Source organism: Echeneis naucrates, chromosome 20, assembly GCF_900963305.1.
Source record: "Echeneis naucrates chromosome 20, fEcheNa1.1, whole genome shotgun sequence".
NCBI lineage: Eukaryota > Metazoa > Chordata > Actinopteri > Carangiformes > Echeneidae > Echeneis > Echeneis naucrates.
Window position 1 is genome coordinate 5,150,145 of NC_042530.1, and position 23,821 is coordinate 5,173,965.

At 43.8% G+C, this 23,821-nt stretch overlaps 2 protein-coding genes across 3 annotated transcripts; one reads left to right on the forward strand and one right to left on the reverse strand.

Annotated features, from left to right (window-relative positions):
• The first annotated feature begins 2,226 nt into the window (after nucleotides 1-2,226).
• Nucleotides 2,227-14,716, forward strand: LOC115060950 (phosphatidate phosphatase LPIN2). The gene is made up of 20 exons (XM_029529122.1): nucleotides 2,227-2,313; nucleotides 6,553-6,753; nucleotides 7,724-7,819; nucleotides 7,902-8,200; nucleotides 8,273-8,389; nucleotides 8,538-8,664; nucleotides 8,778-9,234; nucleotides 9,790-9,889; nucleotides 9,992-10,179; nucleotides 10,292-10,385; nucleotides 10,476-10,545; nucleotides 10,647-10,730; nucleotides 10,928-11,007; nucleotides 11,465-11,615; nucleotides 12,094-12,242; nucleotides 12,343-12,429; nucleotides 12,519-12,671; nucleotides 13,017-13,131; nucleotides 13,223-13,326; nucleotides 13,413-14,716. Exons 2-20 carry the CDS (start codon nucleotides 6,562-6,564, stop codon nucleotides 13,555-13,557), a joined length of 2,808 nt encoding a protein of 935 aa, XP_029384982.1. The 5' UTR covers nucleotides 2,227-2,313; nucleotides 6,553-6,561; the 3' UTR covers nucleotides 13,558-14,716.
• emilin2b (elastin microfibril interfacer 2b) lies at nucleotides 14,513-23,624 on the reverse strand. 2 transcript variants are annotated; one of them, XM_029529120.1, is made up of 9 exons: nucleotides 23,231-23,624; nucleotides 23,001-23,126; nucleotides 22,546-22,721; nucleotides 20,724-22,421; nucleotides 16,064-16,273; nucleotides 15,931-15,984; nucleotides 15,807-15,857; nucleotides 15,608-15,724; nucleotides 14,513-15,506 (listed from the first exon to the last, which is right to left on the reverse strand). In XM_029529120.1, exons 1-9 carry the CDS (start codon nucleotides 23,347-23,349, stop codon nucleotides 15,172-15,174), a joined length of 2,886 nt encoding a protein of 961 aa, XP_029384980.1. In that variant the 5' UTR covers nucleotides 23,350-23,624; the 3' UTR covers nucleotides 14,513-15,171. The 2 variants fall into 2 exon arrangements, with proteins under 2 accessions (XP_029384980.1, XP_029384981.1); XM_029529121.1 differs by lacking the exon at nucleotides 15,807-15,857.
• Between the last annotated feature and the right edge of the window lie 197 nt (nucleotides 23,625-23,821).

Below are 23,821 nucleotides of genomic sequence, written 5' to 3' on the forward strand. Positions count from 1 at the left end.
ATAAAAGCTGAAATATGAGCTGAACAAGAATTTTATGCAGTTTTTGAACAGATTACTTATATTATGCAAGTTTTGTTGTTTGTACTGGAGTCAAGTGGATTACTTTGGCTATAAGTCTGACCTCATTGCACTTCTTGGGTAAGTAATGGAACATAAATCTTTGGCTGATGGTGTGCTGGTTGACTCTGATTACAAAGCAAGTTTCTATCTTTCTTTTCTTTTTTTTTTTCTTGCTAACTCACATTGTCTCCTTTCAGCTGGAAATCATAGAGGGCACACCTGATCTGGGGGTGACATCATACTGGACTGATGCAGATGGAAATGTGGTGTTTGGTCCAAGCACCCCAAAGGAAAAGATGAAAACCACAGTCACTGGAACAAAGACGCAGAGGCGAAAGGGTGAGAGGGCTGAAATAAAACGACGTGCCGGTGACATCTGAGTGCCGGTGATTTATTTGTGCTGTGGCTGAGACAGCACTAATGATTATTCTCTTGCAGAATCTGTAGAGAAGAGACCTCCTGAGGAGAAGGAGGGGGACAAAAAGGAGAGCCAAAACCACCAGTCAGAGGAGCAGAAAAATGAGATTAAACCTGAAGCTGATTCAGGACCAAATTCCTCAACATCAGAACAGAGAGACGGTTTGGCCGAGCAGTCAACATCCGACGAACAGCCTGCAGACACAGCGGAGGCGCCTGGACCAGAAGCTGAGACATCACATGAAACACAGCAGAAAAACACAGAGTGAATCCATAGGAGAGCAAAGTATTAGGCACTTAGGTTTGATATGTGCTTTTATCTCCGCTGTGATTGATGTGTTTATCATGAGTTAAATGTTGAAATTTGCTCTCGTTGAATATTAATGATAGCATTACTTTCTATTTGTAGTAATGGGGCTCATAATGGAACAGGTATCTATCAGTATATTCCATTTAGGTGAAAAACCAAGCTGCTTACACACGCTGTTTCCACTATTTGCCTCGTTTTTCTCTATGGCATTTATCATACTCATCATATTTGTTTGAATAAAGATGGTGTTGAAAAATATTTTGGTTTGAAATGTCTTTTTTTTTTTTTAACTACAGAGTGTCCAAAGATCTAAAAAAAATACAGAGTGACAAAGGCTTAGAGGCTTAAAGAGGACAAACACTCTTTTGTTGGAGGAAAGAACAAACCAAACATGAGAAATTCTTGAGGTGAAACAAGGCAGAATTAATTTAAATCAACAAGTGAAAAAGTTTTAGACAATAGCTTCACAAGGAGAACAGCAGCACCTTAAAAGCACACATGTATGTATTTGTGTATTTGATATTTCAATACTGTTTTTTTGTTTTTGTTTTTTTTTAACTTGACGTCTATTTGACTGGTTAGACTTTTACTTTGCACAACATTTTGCTGGTTAAAATCATTTTGGGACATGGCAGAGTTTAATATGGATACTTTGTCAAATCCATGTTTTAATGCAATACATGTCAACTTGGCAAGAGACTTTTTTTATGACAGTCTCCTTTGTTTAGGAAATAAATAAACCTGACTCAGCTGTTGTTTTATGAGGAAATGAAAGTTTTTACTTCCTCCCCACAGCAAGTAGACAAACACTCTTTTAGTTTTGTTCCTCCTTCTATCCATTAATAGGACAGTCTGGTGACAGTGTCCATCGGCTGACCATTCAGATGAACTGTCGACGAGCAAACCCCCCCAAAATCCACCTCCATCTGCAGGGCTGGTGTTCTGTCAGTGACCTCTGACCTCAGAACTGAGACGATGAAGAACGTGATTAATAATTTATCACATCGATGAGGCGATTTCAGGTTGAAATCAGTTTTAACAAATGAACATGGCACAATGTTACCTGAGCCCGGTATGCTGGTAGAGAGTTTTGTGGTGAATTAAAGACTAGACATAACGTAAATCTCTCCAAATATCAAAGTTTGTGTTCGACCAACTCAACTTTGACAGTATGTTAGCGTGAAAGTGACCAACAGTAGTCTGTACATTTTTAATATATATATTTATATACTGTTTAAGCCTTCTGTCACAAAATTCCCTTCAAGTGTGACATTTAAAATAAAGAAATAAAGGAAATAGCCTGAGTTGACATGATGCAGACTGATGATTTACTGGCCTGTCAGATAATCACATTCATACATTTTTTTTTTTTTTATTAAATAACTCACCTCCATAATTAACCCCTTCCGGTCCGCTCGCTCGCGCTGTCGTCAGGGTCACGTGGTACCCGGAGGCTCCGGCGGCGAGGCGGCGGAGGAGCCGAGCTGAAGGTGTGACTGCCGGCGGATGAAGCTCTGCTGCAGCGGGTAGGACAATTTCATCACCTCTCCTCCTCCGCGGTGCTCTGGGAGCTAACAGTAATGTAAAACAGCGGGATTTATTTATTTATTTTTATTTTCTTAAATTATGATTTCGTGTGTAAGTGTGCGACACCTTCCTCGGGACTCATGCGTGCAGCTCGTGATGGGGCGGATATCGGTGTAAACACCGGGGACTGCCAGACATCTCATCTTCTCACGAAAGGAAAGATTTAGTTATGACACCTCGTTTAAAAAAAAAAAAAAAAATTAAAATCCCAGGCTTTCTCGTTAACGTGTCCTTGAACGCCTCACACGCTGCCCGGAGTTTTAATGTCTCAACTTTCACACTGACATCATTTACAGTTTGGACTGGACAGCTTCTCATCACCAACATCTACATCACAGGCTGGAAGTGCTTTGCAGTATCTGAATTTAGATGTGAGGTTTTCTCGCCTGTTTTCCACCCAGAGGTCTGCTGGCTGAATGACCAAGAACCAGATGAGACTGCAGACATCGAGGCTGAGAAATGTTTGGAGGCATGTTGTTGCATTCAGATGATTCATAAATGAGTGAATGGATTTCTAACAGAGTAAAGAGAGCAGTCTGAGATCACAGGACTTTCTTCAGATTAGGGTTTGAAATGTTGAAAACATTAGACGGGTGTCCTTTTCAAATGCTCTTCTAACTACAGTGTCTGGCAGGAGAAAGTTCTTCATTGATTTAATAATAATCATTTATAAACTGAATCACCCAACGCTGGTCAGAACGACACGGGCAGGGAGCAGATCACGTTGGACCGTTGGACGTATGAGCAGGAAAAACGTGCCGAGACAGGGAAAGCTAGATTTGTCTTAATCCTGTAAACAGGATTAGCACCTCTTTAATTCCCTTCATCCCAACAGAGAGAGTGTCATGGATGAGAGCTGGCTGCCTACGAGTCATTATTAAGCACAGACCTTTCTTTCGATTAGTCGATTTATCAATCAGCCAATACAAAGAAACATCATCAGTAACTATCTTGGTTGTTGTCTTTGTCACACATAAAGACTGAAACTGAAAAACATTCAGTCTGAAGATGGAATTATTTTTCCCTGTTTATTATCAATCTCAGCCTCTGTCATGCCCTCGGAAAATAATCTGCGAATAATCTCATTTGAATAATTTATAAATCCTTTAGCAGAAACTCCTTCTAGCTCCTCAGTTTTCTTTGGGGTCAGTAAACAGAATTCTTTTTGTTGCTGTTGTTGTTTTTACTTTAACTGATTAGCCGAAAAACAAGTGCTGCTGCGGCACTCTAGTGTGAAACTGTGGATGTTTAAATCTACTATTCTGAACCATTTTAGGAAACCTCATTAATGTTGGCTTTAAAGTTGACCTTGAAATAGGGTCAACAGCTCCAGAGCAGACTGACTGTTGAATAGCTGTTTTTCCGACTGTAATTATTTCCCCATTGAAGCTGCATCATAACGTGACTGCATGAGTTTTCAGGCTGTAGCGGAGCGGTCTGTATGACGAGCTGTGGGAGCTGAAGCTCTTACTAAATTTGGTGGTGTGTGAATGCAGAGAGAGCGTCGTTCAGACCTGGTCAAACAGCGTTTCTATCGTCAGAGTCAGCTCTGATCTAGTCACTTCTGCTTTGTCCCATTAACCGAACGTTGCACTTTCACTTTGCAGTGTGTTTTGGTTTTCACTGCTGGGGAAAGAGAGCGATGCAGGAACATCATAACTTTGTTATTAACCATAAACAAACTGGAAGCTGTGGCTTTACTTTTCTGACAGTCATCCAGAGTGATAAACATTTCTGGTGTCTAATCCTAAAGCCATTAACTGGTCCAGTTTAATTTAGTTTGAGCCAAAATCCTGTCAGTCTTTTCTGGATGTTCTTCTATCCAGCTTATTGAAATGCAAACATTTACATGCTGATGGATTCAAATGTGACTTGTATCTTCAGCCTCCGGCAAAAGTTGTGCAGCGTTTTTCATATTTTATTGATGAAATGAATCCGTTATTATTATTTAAACAAATAAGCGGTAGATTAAAAAGTTTGCTCTTCACGCCCAGGATGGTGGTGACAAGTGCCGGAGCTGAGGGAGCGGTTATGTAAGTGCTCCGGCTGGGGGAAGTTTTCCCTCGCAGTGTTTGTGTCAGTCTGAGGGGGTTTGGAAAGGTTGGAGTGGTTGTGCTGCACGGCAAAGACTGTCAGCCTTATCAGACCCTCCGATCCTTTTCTGACTTGTCATGGTGACATGGAGCCATCAGGGAGGGTATCTGTAGGGCAGCAGGGCCAGCCGCTGCACCTGAAGTCCCCCTGGACTCTGGTGAGTTGGGGCAGGAATATAGTTGGAGTTTATAAGGTTGATATCGTTGATAAAAAAAAAAGATCAAAATTACATCATTATTTCGCTGCTCTGTGGCTTATTATTCAATTGATCGACTGATCGACATCACGTCTCTCTCAGTCTAACTCAAATGTGCTTTGGACACATGTGGCTTCCAATAAGTCCACTTATTACTCTGGAGCTGTCCACAAACAGCAAGAGACAAGCATGCAGAGGGTTATTTGCAGAGTATGCATGTATGTGATTAGCTCAGAGATTTCATTTACTTGGGTGCATTTTGCTTTATAGCAGTTAGATGAATAATAAAACCCTTTGGTATTGTTCCTTGTCCAAAAACTTGGTTGAGGCTTCCTGAATGAAGACCACTGAGGCTCTCGACTATACTGATTACAGAATATCCCTCCACCGTTAAGAGTTACAGTTCGAGTGTAGCTGCTGCAGTGGCTGCTGGCCATAGAAAGTGAACAGAGTCAAAGTCCATCCAGCTGGTATGCAGCTCAGATTTAGCCAGAGTAGACCATTGTCCTAAATATCGAAACACACTGCTGCAGTCTCATTGTTCAGGTCACACCATCTGATGCACACACATACAGACGCAGTACTTGTTCATGACACCTGCATGTCCAGCACTGATGTTCTCAACTGGTGCACTACAGACTGAGGAAGCTTTGGAACTAGAGCTGCAGCTCAAAATATGATGGAAATTGTAATATGGCCAAGCGCGATATTCATTTTAAAGGAACCGCAAAATGTCTGGTGATATTTTATGTCTTTTTCTTTAAAGAGGGAGTGAGCGACTTTCGATAAGGAGCGATAATGCGGAATTCGTGCTCGTGACAGAAAAAGCTTTCTAGGTTTCTATTGTCTTTTCAATCCTGTGTGATTTTTATTCCTGGTCCTAGTTACGCATTCTGTTTGTTGATGAATAAGTGTGTTTAAATGGGCAGACACAGAGTATTGTTGCTCTGTTTGTCTGCTGGAATTAACCTGAAAGGCAGCCAAAGTCTTTCATTTTTCTTCATACAAGTTCAAAAGCAAATCCAGACAGTAATGTATCATTTCAGGATTTAACCTACTCAGTGATTTTTTTTTTAGGTTTACTCAGTCAATAACAAGTTTTTCAGAAAAAAGAGAGAATGGGCCTAAACATGCTGCCTACCATGTCTCATGTCTTATCTGACTCCTCACAGTTTCAGGGGGTGTAATATTTCAGCAGACTGTTTTACAGCATACGCCAGCACTTTGAGCCCTATTTGGATTTTGAATGGATTTAGATATTTATGTGCTCAGGTTCCTTGTCACAAGAACTTAACTGTTTCCTCTCCGTTGGGAGACTTCTGCAACTTCAAACTTCTACTTCAGCAGTTGCGCATGCCACACAAACATTCATAAGGTCAACATTAACGCAGTCTTAGCAACAAGCTAATGTTTTTACCTCAAAACTGCCGTAAATGGCACTTAGAGTGGTAAAGCATTATTATTATTATCAACAAAATTCACATGCCAGTTCAAAAAGAGTTGGAGTTATAGACTCTTTTGACGGTGAGTGTGTGTTTTTAGAGACAGAGACTCACAGTATCCGCTCTGGTCTGGTCTGCAGCGGCCTCGTTGCAGCAATCAAGGGCCTGATTAAGTCACGATCAGCTCAGGACTCTTTTGAGGAAAATGGGACAGAGCCGCTGTGTTTAGGGACCAGCTTGCTTTTCCCTTGCAGACTATTCTGAAAAACAGGAGGACACACTACAGGGACAGTGGCCTAGTAAGGTGTGAAACGTGTGCTGCGTTATTTATTTATTTTAACTTGTCATATGAAGGAATAAATGCAGAATCACTAGGATGAACACAGTGCTGAATGCTTTTTCATTACAGAAGTGTGTGAGGTAATGAAGGGCGTCTTTGTTAACAGGGGGACACCATGAACTACGTGGGGCAACTGGCAGGCCAGGTGCTGGTGACAGTAAAGGAGCTGTATAAGGGAATCAATCAGGCCACCCTGTCAGGCTGCATAGACGTGATTGTCATCCGACAGCCCGATGGGACGTTCCAGTGCTCTCCTTTCCACGTTCGCTTCGGAAAACTTGGGGTGCTGCGCTCCAGAGAGAAAGTGGTCTGTACACTCAAAGGGAAACAATCACATTTCTGACTCTCACAACATTTTCAGCTTCTTCTGAGGCAAATGTTTTGATACAAATCAGCTAGATCAGCTGGTGATAGAAAAAAAAATAATGCCCATTTAAAGATCCACCACTTACAATGGCAGAATATTGTTTCTTTCTTTCTTTCTATTTAGTAAAATGTTGTGCTGCGCAGATTGAACTGTCTATTTCTATGTTGTGTTTCTGCACTCGCTCCCTTCTGCTCTCTCTTTCCTCTGAAACTCTCCAAACGCTGCCACCCAATCCACGCTCTGCTCCTCACAAGAGCAGATTAGCCTTTCTCTCTATTTATAGAGCCTGCATCAGCTGAGGACTGTCGTGGGATGCACAGACTAAAGCTTTTACTGTTTTACTTGTTAAAATTTAAGAACAGCGTCTCACAGAAGAGTCGTTACTGTTACAAAGTTCAAGCTGCAGGAAACCGTCTGTGGTTCACACAGGGCACCTTTTCTGTGCTTCTCTACGGTGAATCGTGGGTTAAGTATACCAGGAAAAATTAAACCTTATCTGGGCCTTACATCGGAAGTCAGCATCTTGCAGACAGTTCGACTAGATTTACTTTCATTTTATAGTCTGTTTGATTAAAAAAATGCGGGAAAAAGCTGCATCACTGTGCACAGAATATGTTGACCTTTCTATCAACAAGCATAATTCTACTCATGTAGCCCACTTCTGAGTTTCAGGAGAAGAGAAAACCTGTCTATGCAATTCATGGATAGTTGGAAGTTGTGTCTTTTGATAAAAACAAGTTGTTCTCTGCAGTTTTCTCTGTGACTTAGCGTCAGTTTGTCAGGTTAACCTGCAGCCTAGTTTTTTATCAGTGAGCCGTGTTGTAAACAAACCTCAAATGCTGATTCAACTCCGACAAGAACATGGTGACCTACAGAGTTTGTGTCCGACACGTGTTGTGTGACTCTGCAGATTGATATTGAAATCAATGGGGAACCTGTGGAGCTGCACATGAAGCTTGGAGACAATGGAGAGGCCTTTTTTGTCCAAGAGACTGAGCAACAAAATGTGAGTTCTGTTACTGAAATTTATGTTGCGTTTCAGCTGTTTACCTGTAGAGCTCACTCTTTCATGCTTTCCCCCAACACAGGAGATAGTCCCAGCCCACCTGGTGACCTCACCGATCCCCACAGAAGAGGCTCTGTTCAGGAGCAGAGAGCCTAGATGTGGGGGATCAACAGCAGAGACCAGCGCGCCTCTAAATCCGGAAGACCCAGCTTCGGGAAACACACAGCCCTGCTCCAACTCAGCTGGAAAGAAGAAGAAGAGGCGCAGGAGGAAGCACAAACCTGAGCCACGCAAGGAGGAGCAGACGACCACACCGGTAGGCGGGGAGCTGGAGCTGTGTGAGCTGAGTTCTGATGAGGAGCACAACGCACACAACGGACGGTAGGTCGTCTTATTTAGCGCGTTGCTGTCTGTTGTAAACCTTTAGCCAACTTTGTCGTTTCCTCTCATCAGAGCATCTTCTCTCTCCTTGATGAACAACAGCGTGGAGCAAAGGCAACATTCCCCCTTCACCACCCTCGAATGGGACAGCTACCCCTTCTCTGACGGTGACTGGTCCCCCTCCACTACGTAAGCTTTTACTCAGTTTACACAAGCAGACAGATACCATAAAACTTCATTTGAAACCCACCATGAAAACAGACACGGCTGAGTAAAACAAATTACTCCCTCGAGGCCAGTACAGCTGACTCAGCCCAAATGTGGTGTGTGCTTGCAGCAGGGAGATGCCGGAGCCCATGTCGCCCAAGAGTGACTCTGAGCTGATGGTGAAGCCGGCAGAGAGCATGCTCAGGGCAGAGTCCCACATGAAGTGGACCTGGGGGGAGTTTCCAGAATCGACCAGGGTATGGCTCAGATTTGGAGTTTGTTAGTGGCCTTATGTGCTCATTGCTCTATTGACAGTCTTGGTGAGACCTTTGTTTAAACCTTATCTTGTGCTGTGCTGTTTTGTATCCAGGTCAACAAAAAGGACAAAACAGAGCCAAAGATGTTGACCATCACTCCATCAGAGAGCACACATTTCAGGGTTATCTTGAGCTCAGAGGCGATGGAGGTAGAGTCGAGGGAAGGAGAGAGAAGCACAGATCCAGTTTGCAGTATTGTTAAACCAGAGCCTCGGACCATCAAACCCGATCGGTGCACTGAAACCTCACCGTTCGACCCAAAGGTTAACAAGGACAAGCCAGACCTTTCAAACTCAGCGTGCAGCAGTTTTATGCCTGAGCCACATCCCAACAACTCTGACCTCAACACAAAAACCACATGTAAAGCCAGGTGGACGTCTTCACCACCCAGCCGCAGGGACAGCGGTGCTTCTACAGGAGGAGTCAGTAACATGGCTGGAGACTCTGCAGCAGTTTGTGCCGACACAGGAGTCTCCTCCAAACCCATGGAGTCCCCCATCAAGAGGAGAGGTAGCATGCAGACTTCCTTTATAAGCTGTAGCTCCTCCACTTCATGCATTCTGTATGAATGCTGAATTGAAATGAATTGAATTTCGTTTATTGTCATACATAAGCACAACGAAATTTAGCTTTTTAAGAATATTATTTAAGGATAAATTATTAGGAACTAAAATGCCTGAAAAGCAGGCAGTTATAAGTAGTAGAGTATTTGTAGAGCTCGAATTTAGACGCCCCTCCCCCAATATTTTATAAGCCAGGACATTTATGGGCAAAAAAGGTACAAATCTACCTAAGTGAAAATAAATAAAAGATTGAAAGAAGCCATTAAAAGTTGAAAACAGTGAAAATTTAAATCTTAAATTCAGTGACTGAATTACTATGATCACTGGTAGTCAACACTCTCAGACTTAATGTATGTGAGCGATACCAACAGGAAGGATGTTGTGGTCTCAACCTGGGCCTGAGTTCATATTGGTTGTCTCGGCCTCTTCTGCCTTCACATGTAGCTGTTAAAGGAAAGGGAAGTGAAACAAACTCAGACTTTTCCATTGTGTTTGCATTAAGTTGTGAGGAAGAGGAGTCAACATCAGGGGCCTGAAGACATTTACCTGGATGATCTGAAAGCCCTGGAGCCTGATGTCGTTGCCCGGTACTTCCCAAAAAGGTACAAACCCGGGAAGCGGGTCCTCACAGGCCCAACTGACTGAATACGTTTAGATTACTCAGCCCCAGCTCAAAGCAGCTGAACTGTCTGTATATCTCTTAGTGAATCTGAGCAGGTTCCTAAACACTGGGTGGAGATGGGACGGCACTCTGGATCCCAGTCGCCACAGTCAGTGGGCAGCGCTGCAGCAGACAGCGGCACAGAGTGTCTGTCTGACTCTGCTGGCGACCTCCCCGACGTCACGCTGTCCCTCTGCGGTGGCGTTGGTGAGAACTCAGAGATCTCAAAAGGTAATTAAGCATCTGTAGCTTTAAACGATTGGAACATTGGCACGTTGATTACAATTTTAAAAGCAGGATGGATTTGAGCGTCCTCCCGTCTTTCACGTCCTGTTTATTCCAGAAAAGTTCATGGAGCACATTATCACCTACAACGAGTTTGCAGAGAATCCAGCGATTATTGACAATCCCAATTTGGTGGTTCGAATTGCTAACAGGTGAGAATATCTGCTCCTTAATGGATGCTTTCTCACCAGGTGATTCATTTATTCACTGTAGTTTGATGTGAACATGACGCCTTTCTCCAGGTATTATAACTGGACCCTAGCAGCACCGCTGATCCTCAGTATGCAGGCGTTTCAAAAGAACTTGCCAAAGGTATCCTCAGGATTTATGTAATGTGTTTAGATTTACAATTTGATCTCTCGCTGTATCCGCTTTATGCCTGTTTGTACATGAATTCTTGATCTGAATGGCAGGCTACAGAGGAGGCCTGGGTGAAAGAGAAGATGCCGAAAAAGTCTGGACGCTGGTGGTTCTGGAGGAAGAGCAGCGTGAAGCAGGTACTGAGTATGTGACTCCGCCAACGTTGTGACGCCTCCATCTGTGTGTTTGTGTGCGTTGATCATTTGGAAGTATGTGCTGTTGGAGTACATGCTGTTATCTCCCCGTTTTGCATCTTCATGTAAATACTTCAGCTGCTCTATATCGTGCATTTTATCGGACATAAAAGGCCAACGACGTGTCCTCATCTCCTCAGTCATCTTCTGAGACCAAGTTGGAGAGACAGGAGTCCCTGACCAGGGAGAGTCCTGCCCTCCACCAGGCCCCAGAAACACAGTGAGTCTGCAACAAAGCTCTGGCTTCCTCACAGCGTGACGATCAAACACGCTGACGCAGGCAATGTTGGGTAAACAAGGGTCAGAGGCTGCATCAGCATGGTGGTCAGTAAACAGGGCAGTGCAGTTTTACAGAGTTACATTTAGCTATGATTAGTTTTTTCTTCTTTATCAGACATCCAGTTTTAGGTTTGTTTGCCCGACATGTTTCGACGTACGTAACTGCCGTCTTCCTCAGAGTGTCACCAGATGTTATTGGTGACGCATCTTATGAGCTGATGTTTGTACATTTAGCTATGGTTTTAGTAAAAGCAGTCAAAAACAGAAAAAGTATTCTCTATTTAAAATCCAGGCAGATCAGGAGATCTGCTGCTCTCTGGTGGCTGTAATGTCATGTACATACTGAGTATTCACCTGAAATTGTATCGACGCATTGCTGTGTGATCTACGTCCTCCAGGCACAAAACAGCAGAGTGGTCCAGTGACGATGAGACTAAAGAACTGAACACTGTGGCACCTGATCTAGCTGAGCATGTGCAGGCAGAGGGACCAGCACCGGTGTCTTATCACTCCTACAAGAAATCCCTGCGCCTGTCCTCGGACCAAATAGTAAGACCACCGAGCACTGAAACTCTGTGTGTGACAAAAATTTTGCAAAGAGAAAGAAATTGCCACGTTTGAGACTAAAGACTCACTGATGATATTCCTCAGCCAAGTGAAAAAAAAAAACAACATTAAAGAGCATTAGCACTGAAGAAGACAGAGAGGACACAGAAAAATACCTCTGCCATCAATAAAGGCACAGACAGGTTGGCCATGCTAGAACCGTTTTACTTCATAGGCAGTGGCAGGATGGATGCCTGACATTTAACAACCACAGAAATCTGATATTTCAGAAAATTTCTACTTACTGGAGACGGTTAATAAGTATTTCTTTGTAATATTTAAGCTATGTTGTATGAATTTTTCCTAAATCACAGTGATCCTTCAGGTTACTCACTTAAATCTAATTCAGTCACTTTCACCGAGTTTGACTTCAAGAAATACGTTTGTTTATAAAATTCCACTTACGTCATGCTGCTTATAGGCTAGTCTGAAGCTAAGAGAGGGGCCCAACGATGTCACCTTCAGTATTACGACCCAGTACCAGGGGACGTGTCGCTGCGAGGGCACCATCTACCTGTGGGACTGGGACGACAAGGTTATCATCTCTGACATCGATGGCACCATCACCAAGTACGGAAACATTTCTGGCAGCTATATTATCGCCACCATGATTCTTGAGTATTTACTGCTCAGGCTGTTTTGTTTTTATTTTTTTTTTTTCCCCCCACAGATCAGATGTGTTCGGACAGATTCTGCCTCAGCTTGGTAAAGACTGGACTCATCAAGGAATCGCAAAGCTTTACCACTCAGTGCACGAGTGAGATGATAACTTCATTACTGCTGTCCCACAAATCGCTATTCTGACAAGACGGATCTAATCCATTAATCGATATCTGCCTGTTTTAGGAATGGGTACAAGTTCCTGTACTGTTCAGCCCGGGCGATCGGCATGGCTGACATGACACGAGGATATTTACACTGGGTGAACGACCGGGGGACCCTCCTGCCTCAGGGACCCCTCATGTTGTCTCCCAGTAGCCTCTTTTCTGCCTTCCACAGGTAAAAGTCCTTTCTCTGAGCAGGCTCTCTTTCCCTTTTAGTCACTGCTCTCATTTCAATCAGACAGCATGGTTTTTGGATTCTGGACATGGAGGTGAAGAACACATCTCGATTTTCAGAGGTGATTAATCCCAGTGAAGTGTCTTTTGTTTACTTCGCTGGAAAAAAAAAAAAAAAAAAAAAAAAAAAGAGAATTTCTTTAAGTATCTTCTCTGATTGGTAACTTTTGTTACTCGTTTTATGTTCATCAGAAATGGTTAGAAATGCCAGTCACGCTTAAAGCCGTGTCAGTCCAAAGTTTCAGAGGTCAACTCTTTACTCCTGTCTTTGTAATTCTATTGTTAGAGAGATCATCGAAAAAAAGCCCGAGAAGTTCAAGATCGAATGTCTCACGGACATCAAGAACCTGTTTTTTCCAAACACACATCCGTTCTACGCAGCCTTTGGAAACAGACCGAGTGTAAGTTTGTCCTCACTGCAGACGATATGTTATTTACCACACACTCTTTAGATGAAAATGATTATGATCATCTTGTCTTTCTGCGTTGAAGGACGTCTTTGCCTACAAACAAGTCGGTGTTCCTGTGTGCCGGATATTCACAGTGAACCCTAAAGGAGAGTTAATCCTCGAGCAGGCGAAAGGCAACAAAACATCGTAAGTGCTGAATCACAACTCCACCCAATGTCGTCTGCTAGCCGTTTATCTCACACGCATTTATCGCTCCCCTTTTCATTTCACAGTTACAGCCGACTGAGTGAGCTGGTGGAGCATGTTTTTCCTTTACGAAGCTCACAACATAACGCCACTTTTAGCTGCCCAGAGTTCAGTTCCTTCTGTTACTGGAGACAGCCCATCGCAGAGGTGTGTTTTGAGGAACTGCTTTAACTCAGATGGCAGGAATGTTTCAGATCAATTACTTGAAATCAAAATCACTCAGAGCAGTAAATTATCTAATACCCATGTGGATTAAGGCAGATGATAATCTTAAATTAATATCTGTTAGCTTTGTAATGGTTTAGACAAACTCTGGTTTATTGTTATATTAATGTATTTCATGTTTTTAGTGCCACATCATCTCATTCAGGGTTTATTGAGAGTATTCTTTGTTCTTTGTTCTTGAGCTCCACTGTTAAGAGGTGAATTTTAGGACTTCTGGGATATCAACAAAATGATAGTGAAGTGTTGCTTTATCACAGTAAGCACTTATTTAGGCAGCAGAGTAAAAAATGACTGTGCTCAAACTGTCGCAGACGTCCCTCTAAGGCCTTATTCTTTCTATGATAGTGTTATCAAATCAATAGGATTTTATGTCTTTGCTCCAAAATGAAGAATTTTGCACTGTAATACTAAAGACAAAAAGTAAAAGGATTAATCGTGTCGGTGATGCATTACTTTAAAGAAAGAGCACTTTCTGAACCATAAATTTGCTGCTATTTGGTATTAAGCATTTTTCCAAAAATTGCATTTAGTTAACACTTATACTGATATTTTTGAAGAACTTTGAAGGTAATCTTTAAAACCACTTTTGCCAGACTTGTGAAAACAGACAGCAGTATCTAATGCCTCTTTTGATTGCTTTGCTATTCATGCCGTAACAGTAAGAGTTGTCGGTGAAACTTCAGAAAATTTCTTTCTATGAAAGTGATTAACTTTGTGTGATGGGAACACACAGTATCTATGTTTTTTTTCTTTCTTTCGTTATCGAATTTTCACTTTTCATTGAAACACTTTTGCAGCTGTCCCAAGTGTTTTCTGCAGTTTGCTGTGAATACCTTGAAGTAATCCACTCATATCATCACATTATAAGAATGTAAGCACAAATACAATCAGTTGTTCAATCTTCTTTTTACTTGTAAGACAATGTGAGTGGTCAGTTCTGGACGTGAGTGTTTGTAAAGTAATTTTTATAGTGTGTTAAAATTATAGCTCCTTCTGTATATTAAGTGTACAAACTGTATATTTACTATTGCACTGATAAACAGTTTAATCAAGCATCCATTGTTGGATTATGCTTTAATAAAAAGAAAAAAGTGTGTCCAAACAATCAAAACTTCTTTTGCAGATTATTTACAGTTTAGCACCAATAAGCAGGCAGATTTGGAGACTACATCTGCAGTAATGAAGACTGAATCGTGAAATGAGGTTTGATATCTTCCCAGTAATCAAGTTAGCCAATTAACTGAACTGAAATTTTTAGCACTAACAAAAGCACATAAAAAGCTTTTTCATTAATTACGAGGAGGGTAATGATTATATGTTCAAGCAAAATATGTATTTGGCAATTCTAAGTTTTAATAAAAAATATAAAATAATTGCTAAATAAACATACTATATATTAGAAGTCATAATAGAAAAAATATTATTTGTAGACTTTTAGTTTTGTTGGATCGTTCTTCTCTGGTAATAAAATATCTTAGTTATCTTTAGCGTAGCCACAGTAATGTCCATCTCACTCTGCCTCTGGCTAATATAAGGTGTCGGACTTGGAAAGTGGCAGGGCTACCGTTTCGACGGGCTGGGGTACAGCAGCACGGCACTGAAAGACGACAGGGTCACAGAGGAGGAGCCTGAGGTGGCGAGCTGTCCGGCCGTCATGACAAGTCCAGCTCGGTCTCCTCGTTTCAGGGAGAGAACGAGGCTCAGTGAGGTCGTACTGCTGCAGTTGCATTGATCGTGTGATGTCGGTGCTGCCGTGCCGGAAAAGAAACCGGCCGTGTCCAATCTCTGGATGCTTCGATTGGACACTGAGAGAACCGCTTCGACCTTTGCCCCTCGCTGGGCTACAAGTATGGCGCTCACCAGGTAGCGGCCATCCGTGGGTGCTGTGAAGATACCTAAGTACACAGAGAAACACAGTTTAGGTGGAGGTTATTCATTATGTTCACAGTGCGGAGCAAAAAGCCCAGTTGTGCTTGAGTGTTTGGCCCATGGTTACCTGTATGAGGGTCATAATGTCCTCCATCATTGACCAGCACCTCATTGAATCGAATGATTCCAACCTCCCCTTGAAACGGTGGCAGAGTCAGACCGGCTGAGAACGACACCTTCTCACCTGAGCACAGCAAAAAAAAACAAAACACATCATGTATGCACAAACATTACAGTGAGAGGCGAGATCTTGTTTCAGTTCTGACCTAAAACAGCAGCAGGTTTCTGTGGAAATGGTCGGTGGGATGTATTCACATCTGCGGAGCGGGAGAGAAAATGGTTGAACCACACTGAAAAGCTACCCCAGCTGAACAAAGTGAATTTGTCTACCTGGTATGGGCGGTACGCCAGTCTTCAGTGAGTTGGTGGATTTGACAGGAGAAGCTGTGTAATAAAGGAATAAAATGAGACACCTCTTTTCTCAGAGCAGCACAGATGGCCTGCACACGGAGGTGTCTCTCACCTGGAGCTCCAGCAAAACCCTGAACAGGCATCGTGCTGCCACCCATCCCCTTGGGCAACTTGGATGAGGTCATCTTGCCGGGGGGACCGGCAACTCCGATCTCTACCACAGGTGGCTGAGGGAGGGAGGTGTCAACGGGGCCGAGCGGCGCTGCGGGGCCCCGACCTGAACCCTGAAGAAGCCCCTCGTCCTCCACGGCAGCCTGCACACCTGAAAAAGACAGATGCAGTGAGCGATGGGGTGAAGGCTGCAGGTCAGGCTGAGACAGATGCAGGGCCAGATGTTTGGAGGTCAGACGGGTTACAAACCAACTGCTTTCATACTGACACTTCAGCTTCACCCTGAACCGTCTGTAAGAAATACCTCCGCCATAAACCCGGTTAAATCACGAGCAGAAGAAGCAAACTGAATTTTTTCATAACTGAACGACTTTCCCTGGAGAGTCTGACCAGTGAGGTTGTGATGATTTAATATGACCTTGTAGACAAATACAGTTATCTCCCATTTATTCCCATTTATAGCATCTGGGTTCTAGCGCTGTGACTGTAAAAGTAAGACATAAATATGGTTATTAGTCACATTAATACAAGGGAAAAAAAAGTTCAACTCAGAGTGATGCAACAGGCTTAGTGGAGGCAACTCTGCATTAACACTGCTGTTCATTTTTTGAGCAAATTCATTCATGCATCTCTCACATTTTATCAGAAGCTAAGAGCGGAAGGATTTTTCTGTTTATTTATATGGTTGTTCAACAAACAGTAAAACGCCAAAATTTGTGTCCTCAACACATTCCTAACTTTGGCAGTGAAAAAAAAAAAAAAAAAACTCACAGCAATAACCTGCAATTTTAGGTTAGCCTGCACTTGTTGTCACTTCATGATAACTAAGCAGCATACGTGTAATTATGCCTCTGTTTATGGTCGGACTGCCATCGAACTCTTGTTAACAGTCGAACAGCAGGTGAGTCTCTGAGCCATAAACACAGAAAATGACAGGGTGCTGCATCGTCTCCCATCGCATGCTGATCAGCTCTGAGAGGCTGCATTGCTGAGACGAACCCTGGAGTTTATCAACAAATCAAGCCTCCTGGCCTATGGGCACATGGTCGCTGTAGCTCTCTGGTCTACAGGCCCCAATTCTGCTGCTGCTCTGAGAGAAACCAGCACATAAAAGGCATACCAGCAGCATACCGATTCCCGGCCACATGTTCAATCAGCAGACAGCCCGTCCCCTCACCCCGGGGAAAGGGGTCATTTAGTGTAGAGGCCGGAGAAGTCTGCCTGTTAAACACAACATGTGGAGAGGGGCCAGTGTGCAGCCGTAAAACAGCACAGGGGGGGTCGGTCTGCATATACACACATGTGCATGTGTTTTACTGGCCTGTGTTTGTTAGCCATGCCACTCCTCATATAAAGCAAGGTATGTGTTCCAAAACTGGTTTCAGACGACGTGCCACGAGGATGAAAGTAGCAAATGCAGGATGTAGGTATTCACTCATGTATGGGGCATGATGAAAGACGTGAGCTGTAAACAAACACAGCTGGATCTGCAGTCCAGCAGCACGGATCAGATTTGCACCCTTTCACAGAAACAGCACGGGGAAAGCCTCGGTTCCACGGACACAACAGACCTTTGTTCCACAACAACGGCCATTTTCCGCATTACAAATCACAGGATGACTAAAGAGCAATTTGCTGCCTGTTGACCTGTTGAGTCATAGTTCACAAAAACACCTCTAAGACCTTTGATTAAAGAATCAATGAGAATCCGGTGCTCAAAACAGAAATCATGGAAAAAACAGACTGCTGAACGTCTTACGTCAGATAGCGTAATACCCGCTCTGTCAGGACAAAGGAGCAGCCACAGTTACAGCAGCAGACAGACGCAGAGAGCTTCATTTTTCTGGAGGGCTTTCTGTCAGGCCCCATCTTGTTTTTGGTTCACGGGGTTATCACGGCTGACCACTGACCAAAGTGTCTCTGCTTACAAGTTGCCTTATGTTTCACTGGGCATTGACCTATGAGCCTACACACTAAACCAGAAGCAGCAAAGCATGCCTTATTATTTCTGAACATCCTCAGAACAGAGCTGTGCAGTGCTGCCAAACACAATGAGAGGGATGTCCTTTAAGACAAGCACCGCGACAAAGAGACCTGCACATTTTAATACGTGTGAACACATCACTGTAGCTGAGACACACATCTGTCTTCTTTTAAACTAAAGTCTCCGTGTTTCCCACGACGACACATGGTGTGTTTCCTTGATGTGCAATTAATGCAACATCAAAACGTTTGCAAAACCGATTTTTAATCATTTAAATGTGACATTGTTTAAACTTTGCCTGAGTTTATGGCTCCATATTTCTGCACTGGGAAACCTCGTTTCAAAGCACAAACTGTGGTGAAAAACTGTAAAATGGTACCTTAAATTGGTGGGAAAACTTAATATCTCAGCATATTTTAATTGAAATTATTATTATGGAACGAACATAGCTGTTATGTGTTTGGAGACATAGCTGATTAAGATTAAAACCATTAGCTGCAAGAAAGCAACAAAGCCTAACAAGTGGCTCATCAGACATTTTTGGCAAACTCTATGAGAAGTCCGTCTATTTCCAGTGTTGAGAACTAAATATTCTTAACTTGAAGCAGAAACACAGAGCTGATGTTTCAATTCACGAGAGACATGCAGCAAACTGTGGAATGAAGAAAAATCTCAGTTGCTCCAGAAATTCTTTGTTGTGTCAACAACTTTAAATAAAGCGAAGCAGGAACTTCATTTCAAGAATCACCGATTACATCTTTCGTCACCCTCACATTAAAATTAACAACCGCTATGAAATCATCGTACTGTAAATGCATTGGCCCCTGAGAACCTGCTGCAGCTTTGCAGCGCTTGCTTTCTTTTTTTCTGCAGAGCCGTGGCTCCTTGGTAGGAGTAAATTTTAGGAGTTAAAACAGGAAAAAAGCAGCAATATCATCATTGATCTCGTTTTCGAAGCACTTGGCTCTGAAATAAAGACAGCCCTGGGATCACTGATAAGCTGTGAGCTGATGTCTCTGTAAGTGGCCTCTTCAACCAGCATTTTCCATTTTCCAGTCTCTTAAGATAAATGTGGTGGTGAGGGGGGGGCAAAAAGATGAGATAGCAGGCAGGACAAAGACAAACAGAAAGCCAAGCACAGAGTGACCCCTGACATCACTGTGAGCGAGTGGAAATTGTTAACAACTGTGCTCCCACTTGCAGAATTTCCCAATGACAGAATGATGAATTAAATGTCATATTATGACCAAAACCAAGCATGGGGTGGAGCGGCAACATCTCTCAGCCATAACTGATTCAATATCTGGCAAAAATGAGTAAATCTGGCATGTCCAAACCACACAGCTCAATCAGAAAACTAAAACTAAAACATATCCTGACGCAAGATCACAGCGTGGCCCGAGACTGGTTTACTCCAGTTCAGCTCCCGTGAGATACTGGACTGGATCATGCACTACATCACCTGTCACATAAACCAACAACTGGAAACCAGCCTGCCTGCGAGGGTAAGACTGGGCTCGTAAACAGCGCGGCTATCCTTCTAGTTCACGTTTACAACTGTGAGATTCAGCAAAGTCCTGTCTTGGTCCCACTGGTGCCATAAACAGTCGGGTCATGCAAGAAATACGCAACATATAAACCGATATAGACGTCTTTTTTTCTCAGATATGCTGCGCAGGTCTCACAATGACATCCAATGACACCCAGGATGAATGATAACAAAAACAACAATCTACAACCACACGATTAAACCAACAGGCCAAGATGAAGACGATGTTTCCCGTTAATGCAACGCATTAACATTTCACAGCCGAAAAACGAACCATGTATGTATAAAGATGATGGACAAACACGCACATGAATACACACTTGGATGGTGGGAAAAAAGGCCAAGCTTGTGATGTTTCTTTGAGCCAAAGCATTGCTCAACACCAACGGGGTTTATTAAATAGAGCATGTGTGTTCAATCAATTCAGCCTCCTTTTACTGAGAACACAGATACATTTAAATTACACGCCCTCTCACTCATACGCCGAAATACGCCCCATCGGAGACCATCGGCCGGATGGAATGGCACCAGCTGTGACACCTTTCAACAGGATGACGATCCCACCCACGGGTACTTAGCAGTCATTCGAACTTGGCCCTCATTTGGATTTCAGCTGTACATCTGGGAGGTTTTGCGACTGCCACTTTTGTGACATTTTAGCGATTACTAAATAATAATAATAGCGATGATTAAATCTGCAAACACACGTAGCACTCAAAACAGCCTAGAAAAGGCGTCTTCGAGACCAGATTTTGTTTTGATGACGCACACAGTATAGAAACAATAATAGCTTTGCTGTCAGGATGTGGTAAATATCGGCTCCTGTCCAAACACTCATCTAGAAGTGTGGAAACTTCTGTGGTTAAGAAATTTAGCCCTGTATAACAAAAAAAAAAAGGTGTAAAACAATATTTAACTTAACTTTTGCTAATGAGCAGTGTGTAACATTTACAGGATCTTAGTAAAAGCAGCAGCAGTCATACTTGAGCATACTTGAGCAAAAGCGTTTCAATCTTAAGGTATAGAACGATTAATTCTTCAAATTGCATTACAGCATTGACAGCTTACTTGTGTTCTCATTGTCGTCTGTTGGCACCTGGTGGTCTCTGGCGATGTGGTTTTGGAGGTTGTGGTAAGCTCCCTTAAGCCCCCCAATGTCTCGGGCATGAGCTCTGACGGTGCCATTCAGCTGGTTGACGCAAGTCCACAAGCTAGTGACGTGTTTATTCAGGCCTTCTTTGAGCCTCTGGAGGCTGCCGGAGATCGGGTCCAGCTTCCCGCATAAACTCTCCACACTGACAATACGACTGTCGACGTGGGCGATCTCCTTCTCAACGTCTTCTGTTTTTTCCCTGCACTGCTCGCTCTCAGCTTTCACCTGACGGCCCAGCTCCTCCAGCTTCAGTTTCAGCTCCTCGTGCTGTTTTCTGTGGAGCTCCAAAACGCCCTCGGCCTCCTGCTCAGCACCCGTTTTAACCTGATCCCAGGTGGTCTTTACACTCTGCAACGTGTGAGACTGCTGGCGGACTACATCTGACAGCGAGTCCTCTAATCTGCCCATTCGGCCTTTTATGGTGCTGATTTCACCATTTACATCCTCAACGTTCATGCTTTGGTTGAGAAGTTGCCCCTGAATGGCGCCAATGTCATTCATCTGGGCTTTCAGACTTCTCTCCACGGCACCTATAGCAGTGTTGCAGCTCTGGAAGTCTTGTCGGAGGTTTAAATTGTCCTTGTTTTCCTTTGAGCACAAATGGTCCAAGTCATTGAGTCTCTCCTCCAGAGTTTGAACCGAGCCCTTTAGAGAGGTAACGTCCCTCTGCAGCAGATCTGGACTCCCTGGCTGAAGCCCAGACTGGGAGTTGGCTCTTGTATAAACTAACAGGTTGGTGAATCTATCTTCCATGGAGGTCAATTTGTCCTCCAGAGCCTCACTCAAATCTTGAATGGCCTCCGCTCGTTCACTCTTCAGTTTCTCTTCCACAGAGAGGCAGAGCGCCGCCACGCTGCTCTCTGATGAGTTCAGGCGGAGCTCAAGGTTCTCCACGCGATTTGTTGGATCAGTCAGTTTGGTCTTAAGGTCCTCAATCTCGCTGCGGAGGTCGCTTTCCTTTGAGTCCATGAGCTCGGCCAGACTGAGGTAGTTCGCTTCTTGGCCCTCACATTGCTCCTGAACTGATGTGATTTTATAATCGCAAGAACTCTTCAAGTCTGCCAGTTTGATTTCCATCCCCTCGAGCAGCTCCTCCCTCAGAGCCTGGATCTTACCATCCAGGTAGGCACGTAGGTCTGTATCAGCGGATGAAGGAGCAGGATGGGGCGTGGACGACTCCATTAGCAGGCGAATCTGTCCATCGTGACGGTCGACACGGCCCAGCAGGCCATCCAGGGTGTTCGTCTTGGACTCCAGGTCGTCTGCGACCTGGGTGATCTTGTTCATTACTTCTTCCATCGGCGTCTCGTGGTCAAACGAGAAGTCCTGCACCTGGAAGGTTTGCGTTTCTGCACCTCGAGCACTGGCAGGTTGTCGGTTGTTATTCAGCAGCGTAACCAGCATTTTACTGGCATCCTCCTGAAAGTCCAGTCTCAGATTAGAGGACATGTCTGTCATCCTGGCCTGCATATCGAGAACCATCTGGGACAGCCGCTGCACCTCCTCCTCCAGGTGTTCTGCACTTTGAGGTCCTCTGTGACCCGCCTGCCCTCCAAACTGCCCCTCTCCTCCCCACGGATGGCTCCTCTGGCCTTCGGCTTGCTGCTCCGGAGCTGTGGAGGGAAATTATAGTGTCAGGACACAGATATGTTGACGCTTTCATGTTTGTCTAGGAGAGGCGAGACTTTCACATAATGTCATTGTGAATTTCCTGACTTGGAATCATCGGTGTTTCACCTTGTGGGGCTGGAACGTGCCTGCTGACATGAGACGCATGAGGCAAACGCTTCACTAGCTTCAGGTCTTTCACCTCCCTGCAGTCATGGCCCTGGTAGCCCGGGCAGCACCTCCACTCCAGCTCTGTGACAGTCTTATAGGCAATCTTATAGGTGGGCCTGAAGTGGGTGCGATATCTGCCACATATGCACACATGATTTTATTTTTCTGTTTCAGAAATTCCAAACTTCCATCAAGCCATTTCCTACATTTGTAAAAGTGTTTGTTGCCAAAATGACAAGTGTACCATCACTGAGGGCTGAAGCTGAATCATCAGCTTCTTCCTGAAGAGTCATTTCTACTGGCTCCAAACAAGAGCCATCCGTTTCAGTTTTGAACAAATTGACTCAGTTCAACATGCAGATAATGAACATCACTTTAAATACATATTAGCATGATGCTTTCTGGGAACTTACATCACTTGCTGCGCACAGCTCGGCAGCTCCGGCGGACACGGTAAGGCTTCAGGCTGCAGGAAGCTCTCCGTGCCTCCCACCACGGCGCAGCTCACGTTCTTGTGCACAACGTAGGCGCACCAGTTTCTGCACAAAAAGCGCCGAACCACTCGCTCAGACACTGAATGCTCCATTTACGCATTTTGAAAAAGTGAGTTTGAGCAAAAGAATGAGGAAAAAGTTTTACTCACTTGTTTCTCTGTCGCGTCTCGGGGCCCGAGTGCGCGCTGCTCTGGAAATGTGATCCAGTGATGAGAGGAAACGTTGTAAGGAAGCGGAAAAGAGGCAACAAGCAGAGTCCGCTCCTCATGGTTTAAATACTGATGAATCCTGTACTGCAGTATTTTGGATTGTATTCAGCAGTGGAAGTCCAGGAGTCAGTGAAGGCACCTTCACTTCACTGTTCCCTCTCAGCGTGGCAGAACTTTTTCTGGCTCTTCTGCAGTCTTTGGATGTGACGCTTCGACAAGCCCTCCAATGCTTTTCCGTCTTCTTAGATCACACACACACACACACACACGCACACACACACAAGCGCAGATCCTGATTCCGCATCCAGAAACACAATGCCATCGACCTACACAATTTCCGGACGTCTACATTTGGATAATTATGGTCTTTCCTCCAAAAAAAAAAAAAAAAACCCGAAATATCTCATGCGTAAAATGTGCGTCAGTCAACGCGTTGATGAATTTTTATATTATTATTATAATTATTATTATTTTGAGTCTTGCGTTCACTAAAGCTCTTGACAAAAGTAAAGACAAAAGCAAAGAGTTTTT

Bases quoted from the DNA above. Each gene is read 5' to 3' on its own strand.
- LOC115060950 (XM_029529122.1), top strand. From the start codon at position 6,562: ATGAACTACGTGGGGCAACTGGCAGGCCAGGTGCTGGTGACAGTAAAG. The intron at 6,754-7,723 runs GTCTGTACACTC...GTGACTCTGCAG, and splicing joins TGCGCTCCAGAGAGAAAGTG to ATTGATATTGAAATCAATGG. The intron at 11,008-11,464 runs GTGAGTCTGCAA...TACGTCCTCCAG, and splicing joins CACCAGGCCCCAGAAACACA to GCACAAAACAGCAGAGTGGT.
- emilin2b (XM_029529120.1), bottom strand. From the start codon at position 23,349: ATGAGGAGCGGACTCTGCTTGTTGCCTCTTTTCCGCTTCCTTACAACG. The intron at 22,422-22,545 runs GTGAAACACCGA...TTCCCTCCACAG, and splicing joins GCACGTTCCAGCCCCACAAG to CTCCGGAGCAGCAAGCCGAA. The intron at 15,985-16,063 runs GTGAGAGACACC...TTTATTACACAG, and splicing joins GGGTTTTGCTGGAGCTCCAG to CTTCTCCTGTCAAATCCACC.